The following is a 20,077-nucleotide window of genomic DNA, read 5'->3' as shown; positions in this document are numbered from 1 at the left end:
ATCACATTATTTTCAGTCAATAAATTAAATACTTTTTCCTACTTCAATGTTGACTTTTGAAAATTCCAATTGTAAAACTGATTCCAAATGACACCACAGAGACTGCATTTTTTACGCACCGACACAACATACCGGAATGCAAGTTTCCCAGTATGGCTGGAAGTTTTCACATTTCATGATTAGGCCAAAGTCAATTAAGAAATTCTTTGTTTCAGGTCCACTAAAAATTCCAAACATTAGGTAGTTCAGCAGTTAGAAAATATACACAGATTTTCTAACAGAAAATCAATTTGCCTTTATTCAACAGTTTTGTCAGACAATATGTACATTCTTGTAACTATATGTTTCTAGTGGATATCATCATGCATAACCGTATTGTTGTATTTATTACACCGGTACTGCAATATGACTGCAGCAAAGAAGTACATTTTTGTATTTTGTCAAAATATACAAGTCATGGCTTTGTTTTGCAACAGAATATCACCAACCACGGAAGACTCTGCAATTAGCAATATTTCTTCCAAAAACATTCTGAAAACCTGCAAATGTGCAGATGTTTGAAAAGGGAATTTACATACTTTAGTCTAGAGAGATGAGGTAATGTACTGTACTCTAGGACTTTTTCACTTTGTAAAGTTTATACATACCATTTTATCAGAGACTCACACGCGGAAAAAATATCCCTGCCTCCCAAATCAGATAAGTCGGATTCACCATGATTGATGACCAAGGTAGATCAGTATTCAAGGCAAATTAATTTGATCATGTTTCATATGGATCAAAAGATGAATTAACCTGTTCATCCCCGATGCTTTGTACACCCGTCCATACTCTCTACTTACAACAATGGATTTGGGCCAAACCATTATGGTGAAAGGGTTAAAAACCTTAAATGTAGGATTGTACACAACAGATTTGCTGATACCCTGTATGCACATGTAGGCACGTATTTGGAAATAGACACACACACACTTACACACTTACGTGCTTTTCTACACGCACTGCTGTATCTTTTAAACTAGGACATCCAGCGGTAACCAAGGGATACAACCATGCCCATTAAGAGAACAGTTGTATCTTGCCCCGAAGGTTGTCTCTACTTACTTACAGCTTTCCGATAGCTGTTCTCAATCAATTCCCATCAAATTTAAATAACATGAGAAACATACCACATGTCACCACAATAATTTCCACACTACTTAACTCCTAATGCAAACACAAAAGAAATATAATGCTAAAGTAATAAAGAGCGCATGTCTTTTTTTTCATGGCAGTTTCTATTAACAATTGATCACTACTTTCTTTTCCTTTTTTCTAAAATTATGTTTAAGAATTGATTTCTTTCAAATTTAATTACTCATAAGAGAGGGCGGACGATGTTAATTTGTAGTAAAGGTTTACGGTTTTGTATTATATTTGGAAAGCACTTTTGTTTAACTATATGAAATTTATGACGCAGTGTATATACTGGTTGTAACACTGGTATACAGCGTCGTTGCTAATGGTAATGGCAGTTACCATGGCAACAACAACAAATCACTGGTTGTGGTCTAGTTTGTTGTTGCCGATGGAAGTACACAGTCATTAAGGCAACAGTGGCAGATTACTGGTTGTGGGCTAATTTGTTGTTGCTAACGGCAACACGTGTCACTATGGCAACACTGGTCAATTACCGGCCGTGATATTGCCGGAGTGGGATGCAAATCGATACAAAAAAGGATGCAAACCTGACATGTGAAATTCTTATCTCTGATGATGCACATCACGGTGGCTTCTTCCAGCTGCAGTTGATAGACGGTGTGCTGTGAGGCCTGCAAAGCTGGCCAATTTGGCTTAATAGGCCCAGCGGTGCATTCTGTCTTCAAACGGACGCTACCCTATGAAGAAAGCTTGCTGATACTAATCCTCATGACTTGGTTGTCAAGGATGAAAAGTCCCTCAGATTACTACAATCTAATGTACGCATTTCACTTTCAAGAAAAGATAAATCACTTTAATCAGATGCGTTGTAATTTCTTATTTTTTACGAGATATTCCTATATAAACTTTACCTTGCAGATATAGTTTTATTATTTGCAAGGGTGTGTGTTTTACCTTACAATTATACCAAAAATATCCGTAATATATTCCAAAAAGGCCACACATTGATAACTTCACAAAGATATATGGAGATATTTCAGCATAAAAGTGACAACTAACATTCTCGACACAACGGAATATGAGAACTTTGCAAACTTTTAACTTGGTCATAGAAAACTATACAGAGGACTTATCAAACTCAAAAGTACAATGTATGAGGCAATCTCCCAAAAATAATGGAGACTGACGAGACAACTGCATCTTAAGCTTAATCAAACAGAATGAGGGAAATGTCAGGCTGAGATTTGGCTGGCTCTGTAATATTCCTGCCCTCATTTATCGTACAGTGATGTTGTGGATCTAATTGGCAAAGGCTTTTCTATTGATTTGATTTTCAACACATTACTGTAGCGCTGAATGACGTTAATTGTCGAGTGTTCCCCGGGGCACTGTTATTAACACTCAACTTGCAACAAATCAAAGGAAAGTCATTTCATTGTCTGATGCCTCAATTCTTTTTTTTTCCATTCAATTTTATGGTAAATTTGAAAAAAAACCGACAAACAGACCTGAATACTTTGTATCACCACAGTGAACAAGAACAAGCCCGTTGTTGAGAACAAATTTTCATAATTTATAATTTGAACTACTTCCCTATCAACTGCAGGAAAAATTGCAAGATTCACTTTGATGAGGCGAATACGTTGTGCCATGGCTAAATTTTCAGAAATAGGTCGAACACTCTATTGAATACGCAAGACAACCGTGAGCCTGACCTATTACTGATCGGTTAATTTAATTGGCTCACAGCGTCTGAGTGTTTGCACACACGAACCGTGATTGTGACATAATTGGGACAGCCTGATTTAGTAACGCATTCATGGCAATGATGGACATCTGTGAGACAATGCTAGTACAGTGAACTGTTGATAGAATTGAATAAACATGCACATAAAATAAAACAAATTTACTGCCTTTTTAGGCGGATGCTGGGGTGGACTGCCTTTTTTCACAGTCACAACAATTTTTGTAATATTAGATCGATAAATGTCAGTAAGTTCTCAGCGTAACATTTTGAGAGGCAGAGATAATAAATAGATCTCCAAATTTAATTTTCTTCAATACATTTTTTATGTCAGACACCATGGAGCCTCTATTAAGACTCTGATAGAGATACAGGTATTTCAAGTGACCACGAAGTGTATCGCACACTTCAAATGCTTTGAAAACTCATAGCAATTTTCAAAACTGTGACTGAGATAATATTTATTGAGAAGCAGCGTCATGAAACTCTCAAAGCTCAACTTCATCAGATTTGTGCTTGATAGTGATACTGGCATTTAAGGCAGACAGCGCAGAGTATCCAACACTACAAATGCTTTGAAAAACTCACAGCAATGTTCAAAAGTGTGATTACTATAAATAAATATTATTGATGCAATATGAAGAAACTATCAAAAATAGAATTTATCAAATTTGTGTTGGATAGTGATAACGGTATGTCAAATGGTGATGACGAGTACAGCTCTCTTGAAATGCTTTGACGACAAAAGAGTAAATTCTAAAACTGCCAATGCAATAAATATTTAAAACCAATCAATGGAAATCTCCATAATTAAATTAATCATGCTTATCTGTTCTACAACTACCTCAACAACACTGCTTTCAAAATTAAATTGGCCTTCACCCCTCCTCTCCCCCTTCTGTGAGCAATTAGTTTAGTCTTCGACTGAAAAAACACTGAGCTTGAACCATAATATGACGGGTTACGGGGTTAATTTGCTGGAAATCAGAACAAACTCGCATTTCAAACTGTTCTCACCTCATTGAAACTGCAGCATTATCAGGACATGAAGAGAACACACAAATATTTCATTCTACGATTACGTTGGGGTTTATGCTAACACTGGCACTGCTACAAGGCAAGACTTATTTTGTTTTTAAGAAATATATCCTTCAAATCACTGATTTGGATATTTTTAGTTTAATTTGTATCACATATTCATTTGACACAGAAATAAACAAACAGGAATTAACCCTTTGAGTGCTTTAATTTTTCCCACCAAAATTTTAGTGCAACATTTAACCAATTTTTATGAATTTTTCTGTAATTTTTTTGATAATTTTGGACCAAATGGACATCACATTTCATTTGCTACAGTTTTCCATCAAAATTACGGCAAAAATCAGAAAAATTTTGCGTGGGGTAAATTTTATAAAGGCAACAAAAGTTGACTTTGGTGCTCAAAGGGTTAAAAGCCTGTCTTCTTTAAGAAACAAAATCAGAATTCCTTCATCACCATTTTCCCGACATTTTTCCCTGTGCTATGATTAATTTCATCAGAGCACGCAGAAACTCAAGAATGTATCTTCGTTTGATCAAACAACGTTTGATGAGCAAAGTAATTATACTGTGTGCATCGAACATGAGTCATTTTGCGGAGATTTTCAAAACCAACGTTACGTGGAGCAGTCTATTCCAGCATCGGACAAACACACCACACTGGCCAAAACACACCACAAAAGAGATCTGCGTGTGAGTTGACACGCAAGGCTTATAATATCCCAAACATTTTAAATCCACGGTAAAAAATAATAGTTGCACATACTGCAGTCTGAATCAAAGAATCAACATATGCACTTACGCGGAAAATTACATTTACGGTTATCTGAAAAAACCTCAATTGTATTTTGAAAATTGGATTACTTGGCGCTGAGGAAAATAAAAGAAAACTTTTCCTTTGCTTGTGTTGATGTTTTGAGTTGATAAATAAATCGAATAAGGTAGACCAAACTCTCTGCACGACAGGAAACATTAATGAGTGTATATGGTCATTAAGTCGGAGTATTGGATTTCTGAAAGACTTTACTTTGATCCATGATGATTCAACAATAAAGGCAAAAAACCCTTCACGAAACCAAAGTCCTCAAAAATCCACTTCAGGGCTTGAGCCGAACCACAGAACATGAGAGAAACGGGGAGAACTTATCATGAACAACAGAGAGGCGACGTAATCTGATCATAAAATATCGGCCATTTTATATCAGCAGAACCCAAGAATTTCAATGTTTGACTGAAACGGTGCTTAAATGGAATGAATACTGCCTGAAGGAAACATCAATATAATGCGCAGATTCGTTGGCTGTTTAAATGGAATTTATAAAAGCAGTGCTACTCACCCCTGCAGAGTAATGGATCGTTCAATTCAATCTTGACTTGACCGGCTACAATATCACCGGCATTGTACACTTCACGATTGTTCTCAAATTCAATGTAGAATTTCTTTAGCTTTCCCATTTTTGTTTAGCATTCAGCGCTTCACTTTTCTGCTACTCTCTCTCTCTCAGTTCAATATTGTCATTCTGCGTTCAAAAGCTGGCCGTAGATAAAATAATGTCATTATCGCACGGAGCATTCAAACGATGCGGCTCCTCTTTCCTCCGGCAAGATATCCTCTGAATGCAAAGAGATGACAAATACATGGAGACGACTTGCTGTCACCGATGAAGTGAGAGACATCATCAACACCTGGTAATGCTGAACGGCCAAGGTCAGCTGGCTCTGAGTAACATTTATCTAACCTAAACTGAGTCAGACCTTTTTTTACTTTTTTCCCTCTCTCTCTCTCTTCGGGCAGCGATAATGAGTCCTGGTTTAAAAGTCCACAGACAATCTCTTATTTTCTGCCTGTCTGCTTGCCGGTGTCTTCAAATCCAGTGAATCGCCTTGTGAGTGAGCAATCGTCCATAAACTCCAAAATGATGGCAAAATGTCAGAATGTTGTTCAAGTTCATAGCAATAATAAGGCAGTTCAGATATTTTGTAGTGACGCTGATCAAGTTAAGATGAAAGTTGCTGAATTTTCAATGATGAACTGAATAAAAAAAACACGTATACGCAGGTAGTCTTCTGTGAGGTTCAAAGCCAGCAAGTGTATCGTTGGTTTCCCATTAAGATTACTCTTGGCTTTGACAGTGGCAACCACACATTCTTTGTCAATCTTGTATTTGTCCTTGTCAGTCTGTGAAAAACTTCCAACGTGAGCTAGCTTGATTCTCCAAAAGATTTCCACACATCTGCACAGCACTGCAATTGGCAGGTATATCTTCTTGCAGCAGATACGCAATACATACACAGGTATAGCAGAACGCACTAAGAATGCACCGCATACTCTAATCTCTCAGAAATCTATGCAGCCTATATCAATTTACATCGGCAACACATTTGTCCGTGTTTACCTCGGATGCCGAGCACATACAAAGCAGCCATGCAGTCGGGGCCGGCGTAGTAAATTGAACCACCTTGAATGACATGCCGCAGCAGTCACCCATCTACTAAAATATAATTACTCTATCAGTATCATTAATATTCAATGAGTCTATAGTAGCAAAGCCCAAATAAGGAACAAGTCACATTTGCATATTCATGTGATAAAAATAGCAACCACCTCGACCAATCACAAATCTACATTTTCAAGTATCATTGAAAGATATTCATCGCTAATGGAACTTGACTATAATTTTTCATTAGAAGGCACATTACAAAAACTTGGAACGTAATCATGTCCTTAGTCATGGCTGCCCTCCATGATAAAATAGGAATTTACGGAAAAATAATCCCCTCCATTCATAAAATATTCTGCAATCAAAATATTTGCACGCTGTTCATGTAACAGATCTGCTGATATTAAAAATAAAATTTGCATACACATGTACAGTTGACAATATGATAAAGTGAGAATGAATAAATTGTAGGTTTATTGGGAAAGCGATGAGCACATATTGCAGAAATGACTCAAATATCAAATTTTGATATTTAATAATCCAGAGAAATACCGCATGTCAGATTTATGCCCTCGGGGTTAATACAGAATGGAAAAAAAAACAATTCACTTGGAAAACTGACATACACAGAATTGTGCTGACTGGCAAAGCATATATCCGTAGGGAAATATTAAGCCATGGAATATTAGTCAGCGGAATATTCCCTTTCCCAGGGCTGTAATCATTACTGCATCGGCGGTATTGACACAAAGTTAATTAGAAAGAACAACGAGTACCTTTAAGTACACTACCCGAGCTGCGTTTCCCTTTGTTTCTGTTATTTGCGTGCTCTCTCTCTCTCTGTCTCTCTCTTTCTCTCATATGCATACACACATGCACACATATACAGACAAACACACTCCAACACAATTTATCTTTTTCCACACACAGTATACAAAGTGGCTTTTTCAAATAAATCTTGAGAACACATGCCTGGAACACATCAAAAACACTTGTGCGCTCAGACGGTCTTTCTTGATATTCCACTGTACAAACAGTAATTTCACTCTAGTAGTAAATAATATTGTTTGTTTTAGTTAATTTGTTTAATTCTTAATTCTTTGGTAAGTTTATAATTTTTAATGCTTGGGAAGAATTTTGCTTCAACAAGAGTATTCCTGATATCTTACTTTTTTATTAGATCAACATTGACCTCTAAATAACGTGATCTTTGTGGACCATTCCTAGATCAGAAATTTTTTTTGTCTACAATAATTGATTTATTACTACAATTTTACCCTTGGCATGAATTTCTGATTGTTTTTCTCGACTTGCCATTTAAACGTAATTGATTCTTTAGACAAACACAACATTTTTCCTCAAAGTCTTTTAATAATTCATTTCAATGCCAAAACCATTAATTTTATTGTTTTAATTTCACAGGACTATCCATCACTAAATAAAATTGCTCTGCAAGTCAATGACTTTCTCAAATACACTTGAATATTTCTGCATACAGTCTAACTGTAAAACACCGTCAAGGAGTCAAAGTTCATGCAGTAATTGTTTAGGGACTCATAATTACTGGTTCAATCTGACCTAAATTATTTTTTGTGTATCTGAAAAAAATTCCAAAAATTCCAAAAACTTAATTGAAAAAGTATGAGTGAACTCGGTGTATATATCTCAGAGTGGTAAACATTTTCTGAAGTAAACTGAGAATTTCTTGACTTTTCTTTACATTAAGATAGCAGATGTGGCTCCAGGATAAATACACTGTATTTGGCTGCTCAAATTTTTTCATTACTTTTCTGGTCTACCCTTTGTGGGGGCTCATTTTGAAACTCTTGGAGTAAGAAAATTTTTCATTGTCTTAGTTTTTCGAAAATCAAAAATTTAATTTTTCACCATTAAAGTTAACACACAGATGGAAGCCATTTTGAATTTCAATTCAATAAATAATTGAGAATGGTTGAAAATTTCATTGAGGAAGGGTACGACATATTTTAAAGTCTGGGTATTTCATTTTCGAAGCGCAAACTACCTTAATCCTATACAAGTATATGTATAAAGTGTTCTTCCATCACACAGCATATTATTCAGTCTGCAGCACCTCAATGTAATTGGGAGGGGGGAGAGGGACACACTGTTGTTTCTACTGTATGGTCAGCTCTCATTCCTACAGTGCTAACATGCCAAATTCACTGTAAAAGTTATAAATATTTGCTACCACACCTACGGTACATACATGCATTTTGTACATTCAAAGTGCTTTAACACTCAGCACAGGTGAATCTTATAACAAAATGACACCCTATCACTCCGTCACAACCAGCAACCATACATAGCCTGGAGCTTCTTAAACGGTAGCATTCACATCACTGTCTTAAGCACTCTGGCAGGACAGAAATTCAATTTTCTTTTGTACTCCTCTATTAGATTACTCTAAATCGAATACAACAAACTTACTGTTCAGCTGTGCGTTCACATGTGCGTCATCCACAGCCTGGCCGATCATCTCAATGCCGATGACGCTCCTGACGAAATTCGCCATGATGATGGAGATGGTGCCAGTACCACAGCACACGTCTAACAGCGTTGTCTGTTCATTCACTTTGCAGAGATCTCTTACTGTGGAGTACAGCACTTCAGCAGCCAGTGTATTGGTCTGAAAGAACGAGTCCGGGGATATGCGGAATTTCAGATCAAAGAGACGCTCGTAGATGTAAGGCTGGCCGTGGAGAAGTTCATACGGCGCTTCTTCATTTGTTTGTCTCGTCTTTGAACTGAAAAGAAGTCCAGAAAAAGACAAAAGTTAAATAAATCTGTTTCTGTTAACATTTTACTCTGAAGTATGTTCATCACTTTTGGACTGAAAACATTCCCATGATGATGATAATCAAGACAGGAAACTTCATTATCATTAAAGGGCCAGTAATGCTAACTTTTGATAATATTTTCACCACTTTTATTTTAAATGTGAACCATAAATTCCTTGTCTACTACTCCCAAAGCATGTTGATATACACAGTGTTCAGCTTGTCAACTCAGCCCATAAGTGTGTAAACTGCATTGTTATTGTTGACAAGTGAATTCTGGTCCGGACTAGAATTCAAATGTAAACAATATCAGTGCATTTTACAATATAAGCGCCAAGTTGACAAGCTAAATAGTGGGTGTTTCAACATTCTTTGGGAGTAGAATAAGAAGTTGCAATTGATTTATAAAATAAAAATAATGAAAACATAGGGCCAAAGTCCCTGAAGCTACTATAGACATGGATACAAAATTAAGTATTTCCTGACTGTATGAAATTATCTCACTTAGGTCATCCTAGGGACTTGTAAACCAAATATTAAAGCTGTCTGACCAGCGGTTTTGAAAGAACAAGCAACTCAACAGTTGACAGAGCTATGCTGTGTTATGTAGAGAATAACCTTTTGTGACACATGTATTGATGAAGAAGGTGGATATCTTTGATTAACATTGTAAGTGAGTTCTGTTGAATAAGTTGAGACTGTACATACTCAGAGAAAGCACACTGAAGAGACAAATGATTGAAACTTAAGAAGTTCAAGGTCATCAAAAGCATTATAAGGAATCATGTAACTTTCATTGCACTGTTTACCAGATTGCATAATTGCTATAAATAGCACATGAGTAATATTACAGCCCAGCTTTACCATAAAAACCCATCACTTTGAACCACTCTTTTAATTGACCACTCTATTTTTTTTCCTCAAAAAGTAATTTTATTTTTATCCTTACCAAGTCAACCATAATGGAAATTAGAACTTTCTCTATCTCTATCTCTATTGACTATTTTGAGCAATTTCTTTTAGATAACATACAGGGCCAATAAATGATGGTTCAGAATATGTCAAACTTCATCGTCGTAAACACACGCCTCTTTACGGCAACAGCTCAGCGCTACCCTTAAGATTTTTGCGTAGGTCAGCGGAGCGGAAATTATTGCTCTGGCTTGCGGGAATGGTCAAAGTTGGGATTCAGGAAAGTTGCCTTTACATGTTTTAATCCTCCAAGATGGTAAGCATTTCACTATGAACTGTCAAAAAAGTTGAACTTTCTGATAATTCTACACTAAAATTATTTTGGCTTTGATGATTTCCTAATTAATTCAATTATTTAAAATCATATTAATTATTTTTTTCTGGTGAATTGATAGGGTTTATACAGTACAAGAATTACATACAATGTAAGTCAAATTTGACCAAAAATGACAAAAAAATTCCTTAAAAATACACATTTGCATATTTCATCACAATTTGAACAAATCTAAGTTGGGTTACCCCAAGGGACCTGTATACCAAATAACAAAGCTGTCTGACCAGCGGTTTATGAAGAAGAAGATTTTTTACCAAAACACCTTTTTTGGCATTAATTTGCCTATTTTCAACAATATCAAAAAATTAAAAAACTAGTTTCTCAAAATCATATTTTCATCTACACAACAAATATCAAATCAGTAAGTACTGCGGTTCTCAAGATATTTGAGTGGACGGACGCCTCACAACGGACATACATACATACATACATACATACATACATACATACATACATACATACATACATACAGACTGACGACGGACGCCGACGGATACCCATCCCAATAGCTTCTATAGACTATAGTCTATAGTAGCTAAAAATCATTGAAAGTTAGCATTACTAGGGCTTTAAAGAGCATATGATAAAAGCATATACTGTGACAAGTTATAAGCTACAACACTGAACACTGCTATTGACTTGCACACAGCAGCAAGAACATTACGTTAGGTTCACATCTTTACAAGTAAACAGAGCTAATGCACGTGTGACTTCCTGAGTTGCTTATACAATACATAATACAAGATGACTGAAAACATGACATGACCTTTAATTAGCATAAATACCGGTAATATGAATTTGGTAATAAAGTTTAGTCAAATTCTGGTCTGAAAAGTACTTCATGATTAATTATTCATTTCTCGACTATACATTCAATTTGCATGAAATTTTTCCAGTCTTTATCCTCAACTGCCACTGCTCCTAATTTTTGTCTTTTCATGATTTCATCGACCTTGATTGAACTCAATGACTGCTGAGAGGCAGGCACTGCACAGAGCAGTCTTCCTGAAAGAATAACAATTTAGGTAGAATGCGCCTCAGGGACAGGTATTCAGACTCAATATTTTACAATTCTTTTCTGATCTACCATTTGTGTGTGCTCACTTTGTAGTCCTTGAAATAAGAAAAGTTTTCAACATCTTAGTTTTTTGAAAATAGAAAATTTATATTTTTCCCCATAGAATTAACACAGGGATGGCAGCCATTTTGAATTTCCAATATCGGTGAATGTTAGGTGATATGTTTCTGTTGAACCAAACGTTGCATGATGACCCCTAATTTTTTCTCGATTTGGTAACAGAATGGTTGAAGTTTCATTGAGGAAAGCGTGAGCAAAAGTTTAATCAAGGCACATACTACCTGCACAGAATTCACACAAAATTTATGACCATAGCTAACACAAGCACGTCTCGTCTCCATATGCATTTCCCTTCTGCAAACTCTTACCAGTAAACATATCTGTGGAAATCTACAAAAATTTTATGAGACCCTTGACAAAATCATGTGCAGAGCAAAAAGTGTACACAAATGGTTATGTTTCACTCAAAACATATCAAGGACTATACTTACATCTTACTTTACTATGTCAAGTGCTTTAGGCCTGTCATTAATCTAAGCCATGTAAAACTTTATGATCCAAATGTCCTGCTTACAGCAAGGACACTGCCATAAAATTATCTTGGTGACTAATTGACCTAATTGCATGTATGCATGTAGCAAATAGCGTGTATGATATTCTTTTACCCTATATTCTGTTATATTTTAATATTTTTACAGAATATTGGTTTTAAAGTTCAAGATTCTGGATTACAGAAAACTGACACAGACCACATCGGACAAACTCTGGCCATTGCAAAAGTATTTATTTTCTGGCCTAATTTTGCTGATGATATGGCATTTTTAAATTTTGAAGAGTGAAAAAATAAACTTGAAAGTCTGGAAAAGGATCACCTGACCATAATTTTTCAAGGAAAACAAGTGTATGTACAATTTTGATGATAAATCTCCAATTGTGACAATCACCCTGTGCAGATCAAACGTGCACACGGAAGCATAGAGTTTAAGTGACTCAGCTGGTTTCAGATTCTGTAAATCAAAAACTATCATCTAACACTGAGTGAGAACTTGATTTTTAAATTTGAGCAAGATGGCAACTGTTCATTCGTTTTTATTGGCAAGGCTCGGGATTACCATTCATTTTAGATTTTTATTTTACCTTTCTTGGATGTACAGGGAGGTTAGACCACACGTCTTCCCTTCTCCTTTAACAAAGAAATCTCGCAATTCTTTCTTGTGACTGTCAAGTTCTTCCTGTGAAGAAAATTTAATTTGAGTCTTTTGATAAAAAAAATGTTCACATGTTTGTGGCATTGCTTTCCTGGTTCTGCAGTTTTTATGTATGGTAAGTATGACTTATGTTAAAACACTGCATTTGTTGGGAGTTTATTTTCACAACATGAGTTTGGATTGAATTACAATATATTGGAATGGATCACTGAATGTAGTGCAGCACCAAAAATTGAGCAGCTGCCTTGCAGCTTGACCTGCTCACCCCCGATTCCCTGTGAGCAGGTCTACATTCACCATTGATAACAATGGATGAGGGCCAAACCATTGTGGTGAGAGGGTTGGAAGCCTGAGTGAAAACTTATGGTTGAGTGTAACTTTAATGTACACTTTTAAACTGTCGCTGAAGAAAGTTTCATTTCCTCTTTGATCAAGAATAAAATGGGATATTGAACTCAACAAATTTGGAGATCAGAGAAGCTTTCTAACATGCTTTATTGAAATTCAAGATCACCACCATTCAATATTTCAACATCACAGCTGAAAAGTAGCTTTTTGATCTTCAATCAAGCTCCCAAAAGTTTAATTTTCTCTTCTGGTTTCATAACGAACACACACACGAGATGTAAACAAGCAAAGAATCTTAGAGTTGTGATAGTCTGACAATTTTTTCCCTGTGGTGCAGTCTACTTAAAACCGTTATGTACTATACGAAAACAGGAAAAACACACACATGTGATTAAAATAAACCAAGAAGAATTTCCATGGGGACACACACCTTGGACAGATTTTGTGGATGAATTTTCACCACTGCCATGAGATCTCCATCTAGGTTTGATCTAACTGTACACGTCCTCCAGTGGCCTCCGTCTTGAAAATCAACTAACACATCCAAAGGCGACTGTCTCAAGAATCTTTCATAAGCCTGTCTGAACACAAAGAAAGTTTGAGTAGTCTTTCCAGACACAGAAAATGTGTTGTATAATGATGTTGCAATCATCGAAACCAGAATGAAAATTTCTGATGGTACTGCAACAAATGAAATGTCTTACACGTTCTCTGCATTCCTATTCTAAATTTGTCATGACTTATTTCACATGAACTATCAAATATTTGATTCCCTCACTCACAATCTACCTCTATGAAAGTGACAACTCTAGAGGGCGCTGTTGAATGAAACTATGCAACCACCACACTTGATGTACATATTACTGAACAGAGAAAACGTAGGAAACTATTTGATTGTATGTTTGTGCGTAATTGCTTTTTATCTTCTTATGACTCTACAGATTGTACAGGTTTTTATGGTCTATGCGTACCTAGATACTCTGCTAGACATAGACCTCTATTACACATCCCTTATTGTAGAGTTGATGTTACAAAAAATGGCCTGATTGGACGTACGTCACGACTTTTTAATGATCTGATTGATAAGGTTTGCGATGTCGATGTTTTTGAAGAATCTCATTCAACTTTTAAAAGACATGTTAATTTGTTTTTGTCATTGTTTGATTTTTAGAGTACTTTTTGTTTGTTTAAATTTTAGTGTATTTTATCCTTTTTTATTTTCTTGTCTGTAAGTGGCTGCCTGATGGCACTGTTGATGAGCATATAAAATAAAATAACATAAAAATTTGAACAACGTCACATCTCAACCCCTACATCTACCTGTACACCAAATACTGAGATGCTAGCTTTGGCGGTATGGGAGCCTTTGCGTGTGACGGACATACATCCGCACATACATACCCACATACATACAGACATACAGACGCCATCGACTCATCATATAAGCTCTTTTTGGTATTTATATAAATACCAAATATGAGCTAAAAATCTGCGACAACTGCAATTCTTACCTTGGCAACCATAATGTGTTGTTGGTTCATATTGACACATCTGTCTGGTTGAACACAGATAACATTCTTCTCTGAAAAGTCGAAAGAAGTCAAAGTTATTTCTTGCGAAGATACAAATTCTTTGCTATTCTTTAGCATTAAAGAATATTTGACTTTTCAAGTTCATCAGACAAAAAATCACAAGGCCCTTGCAATGAAGCATAACAAAAATGAAAGTTTCAAAATTATGTAACTTACAGTTGATTTTGTTGGACAATACTTGACAGCAAGTATGAGTAGCTTTTATAGGTTTGAAGAAATTATTTACAAATTTGGTTCGCATGAATTCTAAATCATATTCCACCAGGAAACTACTGATAAAGTCTTTTCACAATTTGGCCACACGAAGTAAATTCCATGTTTTATGTCCCGTAACACCTAGGTTTTTAGAGTTTTAAGGAAAGAAACACAACTGTTTTGCAAGCTGCAATTGTTGTGCTTGCGCCTTTACTAATTGTTACATGTATGTACATATTGTACTGGGTACACAATGGAGGAAAATTGAGTTTGTGATATTAAAATCTTTTCTGATATCCAACCCTGTCACCATCATGGTTTCACCCGAATCCATTGTCATCAATGGTGAGTGTGGTCCAGTTTATTGGCAATTAGGGTTGAGCAGGTAACCTACCTAGCCTTCAAAAGTACAGTGAACCGATGAAGAGAAATAACATACTTTGTCCTCATGAAAATGATCAAGATTATTGATGGTGGTAAGAAGAACTTGTAGCATTTTCTCTGCCTCACTCAATTCTAATCTATTTATCAGGTAAAGCATGATTGCAGCTGGTAATATTTTAATATGAGGGGAATGTCCCCTGGAAAAATTGCTTTGAATGACTAAATCGGCCCAAATCCATTGTTATCAATTGTCACTGTGGCCCTGTTCACAGGATTATGGGGGTGAACAGACTGAGTCTTTCCTTGGATGCCTTTGTACTTACTTTTCATTTGTCCGATGTAGAAACCAACATTTTTTCTGGAACCATCTTGGCCAACCGCAACAGAAAATTCACATTTGTTGCGATAGCCTGTTGTAAGTGGCTTCAATGAGGAATAGAAAGAAAAAGAAAGTTGAAAAATACATGAGGAAATTGCACTTTTACAAATTCACGTGACAAATTTAACCTGTTCACCCCAGTGCCCTGTAAAAAGGTCCACAATCACCATTGATAACAATGGGTTTCATATCTTTAAGGGGTCAAAGTCATTGTGTATGGAACATATTTTCACAGACTTGTCCGAGTCAGAAACTTGAAACACGCTGAACATTTTTATAAATCATAAGTTGAACCCTAGAAAGATCAGTTCTGAGGTGAAATGTAGTTATATTACAACAATTTACGAGTCCGTACCAATATGGTTGGTAGTCTCAGACCATCACCTTACCGCTGCTTTTATTGCCTCCAGAGGGCAGCAGACACCATCATGATATGCTGCATGTCTGCTCAGCTGCAGTCTTTCCCAACCTTCGAAAGTTGAGATCTCTCTGCCAAGTGTCCTCAAAATATCCTGATTCACAGAAAATTTCATTTTCAACTGAGTTTCATATGGGATCCTCCATAAAGGCGTGATAGTGTCTGAGAGTTGATCTTGTAGCTCCGCGGGGGTGAATGAACTCCAAGTATGTGGGTTGAATGATGAACCGAATGAGGGTTGCTTTTTGGATTTGTAATATCTCTGACGAACACATTCCAAGCACACTGGCAGTGGACCGAAGAGTTTTGATTTGATGGTTTTAGAAAAATTCCTAAAGGAAAAAGTGAAGATGTTGTGTACTTAATCTCCCCTTCATGAAATTTTTTCGGTCGTGAGTGGATGTGGCAATAATGTACCTTTTGATGATTTTTTCACAATAGTTGCTTGTTCTACTCCCAAAAGCATGTCAACATACACTGTATTAAGCTTGTCAACTCAGCCTGTACATGTGTAGACTGCATTATTGTTGTGTTGACAAGTGAATTTTAAACCATACAAAATTCAAATGTAAAAAGTGCTGAGCACCTTGCGAGCATTCAAACTACACTGCAGCATTAAATAATTCGAAGGAAATCACGCAATTGCCTGTTCATATTATTTATCGTCTTGCACTTTGTTAGTTACTGAAATATAACCTTTTGTTTCGGAACTCCTTATCCTGTGAGGGCAACAAAGTTACCAAGACAATGAATATGATCCTGTTGTACACAGGGTTGTGGCAGTTTGGGGGCCGACTCGCAGCGATTTCGAAGCTGTTATCCAATTGGGTGGCTGAATCTTACCAATATAATGAAAACAATACAAATAGACTCCCTAAGTGGCTGTGAATAGTGACAATCGACCAATCAGATATAACCTTGCAAACACGCTGCGAGTCAGCCGCAGTTTGGAGGACAAAAGCATTTACTAGTATAACCACAGAGTGTAGGGGAAGTTTGTTGTGGAGATTGGGGGCGGTATAGAGCACTTCAGTCACTCCTGCCCCTGTCCATTTCGACCTGAGTAATTCACACCCTCTTCTTGTTCGTTGTGGTCACCGTGACCCTAGCCTGGTCTCTTTGACCTTGCCACGCTTTTCTTGTGATATGATACCACTTCAAATATCACGCAACTTGGCTGGGAGAAATGGTCTTTCTGTGAAGAAATCAGTGCTTGCTTCAAAACAATGTTCACTTGTTTTGATATGCAAAAGCACGCACCACGGCCTAACACCTTGACATATGTGGTAACAATTGAAAAATTGGCCATTTACACTCTGCCGTACACCTTTACAATGCACTTCTGCATTCCCACGCCTATACCAAACGGTGCTGTACATGTGGCAGTGTGTTCTCAGCATCTACTCACTTCCACTCAGTAAATTGGGCTACAAACGACTGTCCGCATCAAACAAAACTTATGACATTTTTACAAGATAATGATACTACTGTAGTTTATCGTTGTTTGTAGGTCAACAAATTGCAAGATTTACAGCTACTGGGGCTTTAAAACCAAAGGGAAGGTATGAGGGGGTTGAAGTGTCTAGGGTAAAAGGTTTGAGGTGACGTAAGGGTTTGAAACAGTCAGGGTCAAAGCGACTTGGAACGCTTGAAGAAAAGGTGGAAACCAGTTTAGTGTAGATGTCAATTCCTCACCACGGCAAGTAGTGTGATTGATGCAGTTCTGTAGCCAACAACTTTCCCTGGCGATTTGCCGGGGGATCCAGACTATAGTATACAGAAAGTAGTGAGGTACGAACATGCAGGTATAACTTCCTCTCCAAATTTCGAAACACGTTACAGTTAGTTCCATGTAAATATATAAAAACACCTTCGGTCACACCTGTGCTGTGTACCGTAAGTGACCAAAATGCCTCCACAAACGAAAGCTGGCGTTGTGAAAACGTAAACATGACGTAAATAAACACATGTGCGTGCAGTCTGATCTGACCTGCATCATGGCGTTGTTGATCACAATGAAACCAAAGAGAAAAGGTTGAGCTGAAAGGCGTGCTTGTACACGCTGTCTCCTTTTAAAAATAGCTATTCTACTTGCCATTGCGACACGCTTTCTTATTAAATTTGATGTTCCCTGAGTGATACCGATTAAAAACAGTGACGGATATACCTTACCATACACTTGGTGCTGCCATTTCAGAGGTGGCGCTCTGCTGATAGCCACAGCGCCACCTTGCAGCAGTCAGAAGCTAGCTCGCGCAGGCTCGCGCTCCCAGCTCGCGATCGCAGTAGCTCAGTCGCCGCGCGCGGCGCGTGAACGTGTATCGAACCACAATCAGCATGATCAGCCGACTGTGTGGCTTGCGCCCTCGCTAAACACAGACGGTACGACTTCAATGCAATGTGTCTTCTACTTGTTTCCACCGCAAGAAGACTTTCCGGGAGGAAAAGAGTTCCTATATAGATACTCCTTATGCAAATAATCACAAGAAAGGGGGAACCGTCATCTGTGAGAAACTATTGAACATGTACATCATCTACAAAGGGGTGAACCATTTGATATTCTGGGGACTTGGAAGAGTTTGGGGGATAAGATTCCGAGAGGTTGCATTTGGAAAAAAAATCTATTCGAGGACGGCAGAAAAAAAACCCAAAAAAAGATTGCCAGCAGATTTGGAGTATGCATGGAGAGTTACTTTTTATAAGTCATTACTTTTCATTTTCAGCCTGTCCCTATTTTATAACATCTTTAATTTTCGGTACCTTTCGGGCGAAGAAAATCGTTACAGCGGCCGTAGTAGGCTACGTCTGTTAAGGTATATGTTAAGGTAGAATGCGCCTCGGGGACACTAATTTGGACTCTGAAACTTTTACAATTCTTTTCTGATATACCACTTGTGAGGGTTCATTTTAAAGCTCTTGGTGTAAGAAAACTTTTCACCGGCATAGTTTTTCGCAATTCGAAACTTTTATTTTTCTTCATAGAGTTAACACCGGTAGGGATGGCGGCCATTTTGAATTTTAAATATCGGTAAATCTTGAGTTATTTGTTTCCCTAGTACAAAAATTTGCACGGTGACCCCCAATTTTTATTCTTAATTTTGAAAGAGAATGGTTGAAAGATTCCTTAAGGAAAGTTTGGGTGGAAGAGAATGGTTGAAAGATTCCTTAAGGAAAGTTTGGGCAAAAGTTTAAGTCTTTCACTTTCGAGGTGCATACTACCTTAATGTCGTTTCGGTGTGGCCCAGTGTGGTTCGTAGATCTACTCTGATATTTATCAAGAGTATTTATTCTCGTTCTGATATACTCGTGTTATTTGTTATCACTCCGTACTCTCACTCGCACGCCAGGTGACTGTGACTTTGGGCACCCTATTTTCATAACATCTTCATTTTTGGCACACCCTTTGGTCACGACATCGTCATAACATCTGCATTCATTAATACATTTCATTTCATTTATGCCCTTATTTGATTACCATTTTAACTACTCCCAGTGTGTCAACTTGAAACATGATTAGTATAAGCATTTCATTTGTTGTACTTGTGATATACGCGTTGAATACGCTTTTCCACATAGCCTGACCGGATGTCGTGTGTCCATTATTGTACTGTACAATGATGTGCCAACTTAAACTACTCTTTTTCAACATTGCAATGCGATGTGACGGGGTCGGATAAAGGTGCAAGAATTTACCGTAAAATAGACCTACTTAAAAATGTCTATAAAAATGCTTCATTTTCTTATTCTTTTATCTTTCAAATCATGTTTTGGGGGACACCTGTTCATACCCAAATACATGTAGAAGCTGCATATGCATAATGAATAGTCATGGCCCGAATTTGAACCGATGTATAAACTTTTGAATCATGATCCCAAGCACTTCTGTAGCAGGTATACCTGTGAAGAAGCTGCACTTTGGTTAATTTGCATTTTTTCGCATTGAGTAGTGAAAAAAATGAAAATTTTTCCTATTGGGATATTTACATATCCTTGCTAACAAGATAGCCT

At 37.1% G+C, this 20,077-nt stretch overlaps 1 protein-coding gene across 3 annotated transcripts in view; it reads right to left on the bottom strand.

Annotated features, from left to right (window-relative positions):
* LOC139142485 (arrestin domain-containing protein 3-like) overlaps positions 1-18,346 on the bottom strand; it is a 63,270-nt gene extending 44,924 nt beyond the window's left edge. Inside the window, exons 1-7 of one of the 3 annotated variants that reach the window (XM_070712423.1) lie at positions 18,242-18,346; positions 16,041-16,401; positions 15,596-15,695; positions 14,613-14,683; positions 13,532-13,678; positions 12,683-12,777; positions 8,812-9,128 (exon numbers count right to left, since the gene is read on the bottom strand). In XM_070712423.1, coding sequence (XP_070568524.1) covers positions 8,812-9,128; positions 12,683-12,777; positions 13,532-13,678; positions 14,613-14,683; positions 15,596-15,695; positions 16,041-16,401; positions 18,242-18,261 — 1,111 coding nt within the window. In that variant the 5' untranslated portion in view covers positions 18,262-18,346. Of the gene's footprint in view, positions 1-8,811; positions 9,129-12,682; positions 12,778-13,531; positions 13,679-14,612; positions 14,684-15,595; positions 15,696-16,040; positions 16,402-18,236 lie in introns of those variants that run through there. The other 2 variants (XM_070712424.1, XM_070712425.1) reach the window with 2 other exon arrangements.
* Between the last annotated feature and the right edge of the window lie 1,731 nt (positions 18,347-20,077).

This window comes from Ptychodera flava, chromosome 10, assembly GCF_041260155.1.
Source record: "Ptychodera flava strain L36383 chromosome 10, AS_Pfla_20210202, whole genome shotgun sequence".
In the NCBI taxonomy this organism is placed as follows: domain Eukaryota; kingdom Metazoa; phylum Hemichordata; class Enteropneusta; family Ptychoderidae; genus Ptychodera; species Ptychodera flava.
The sequence above is the reverse complement of the archived record's forward strand: the minus strand, read 5'-3'. Positions and strand labels throughout refer to the sequence as shown.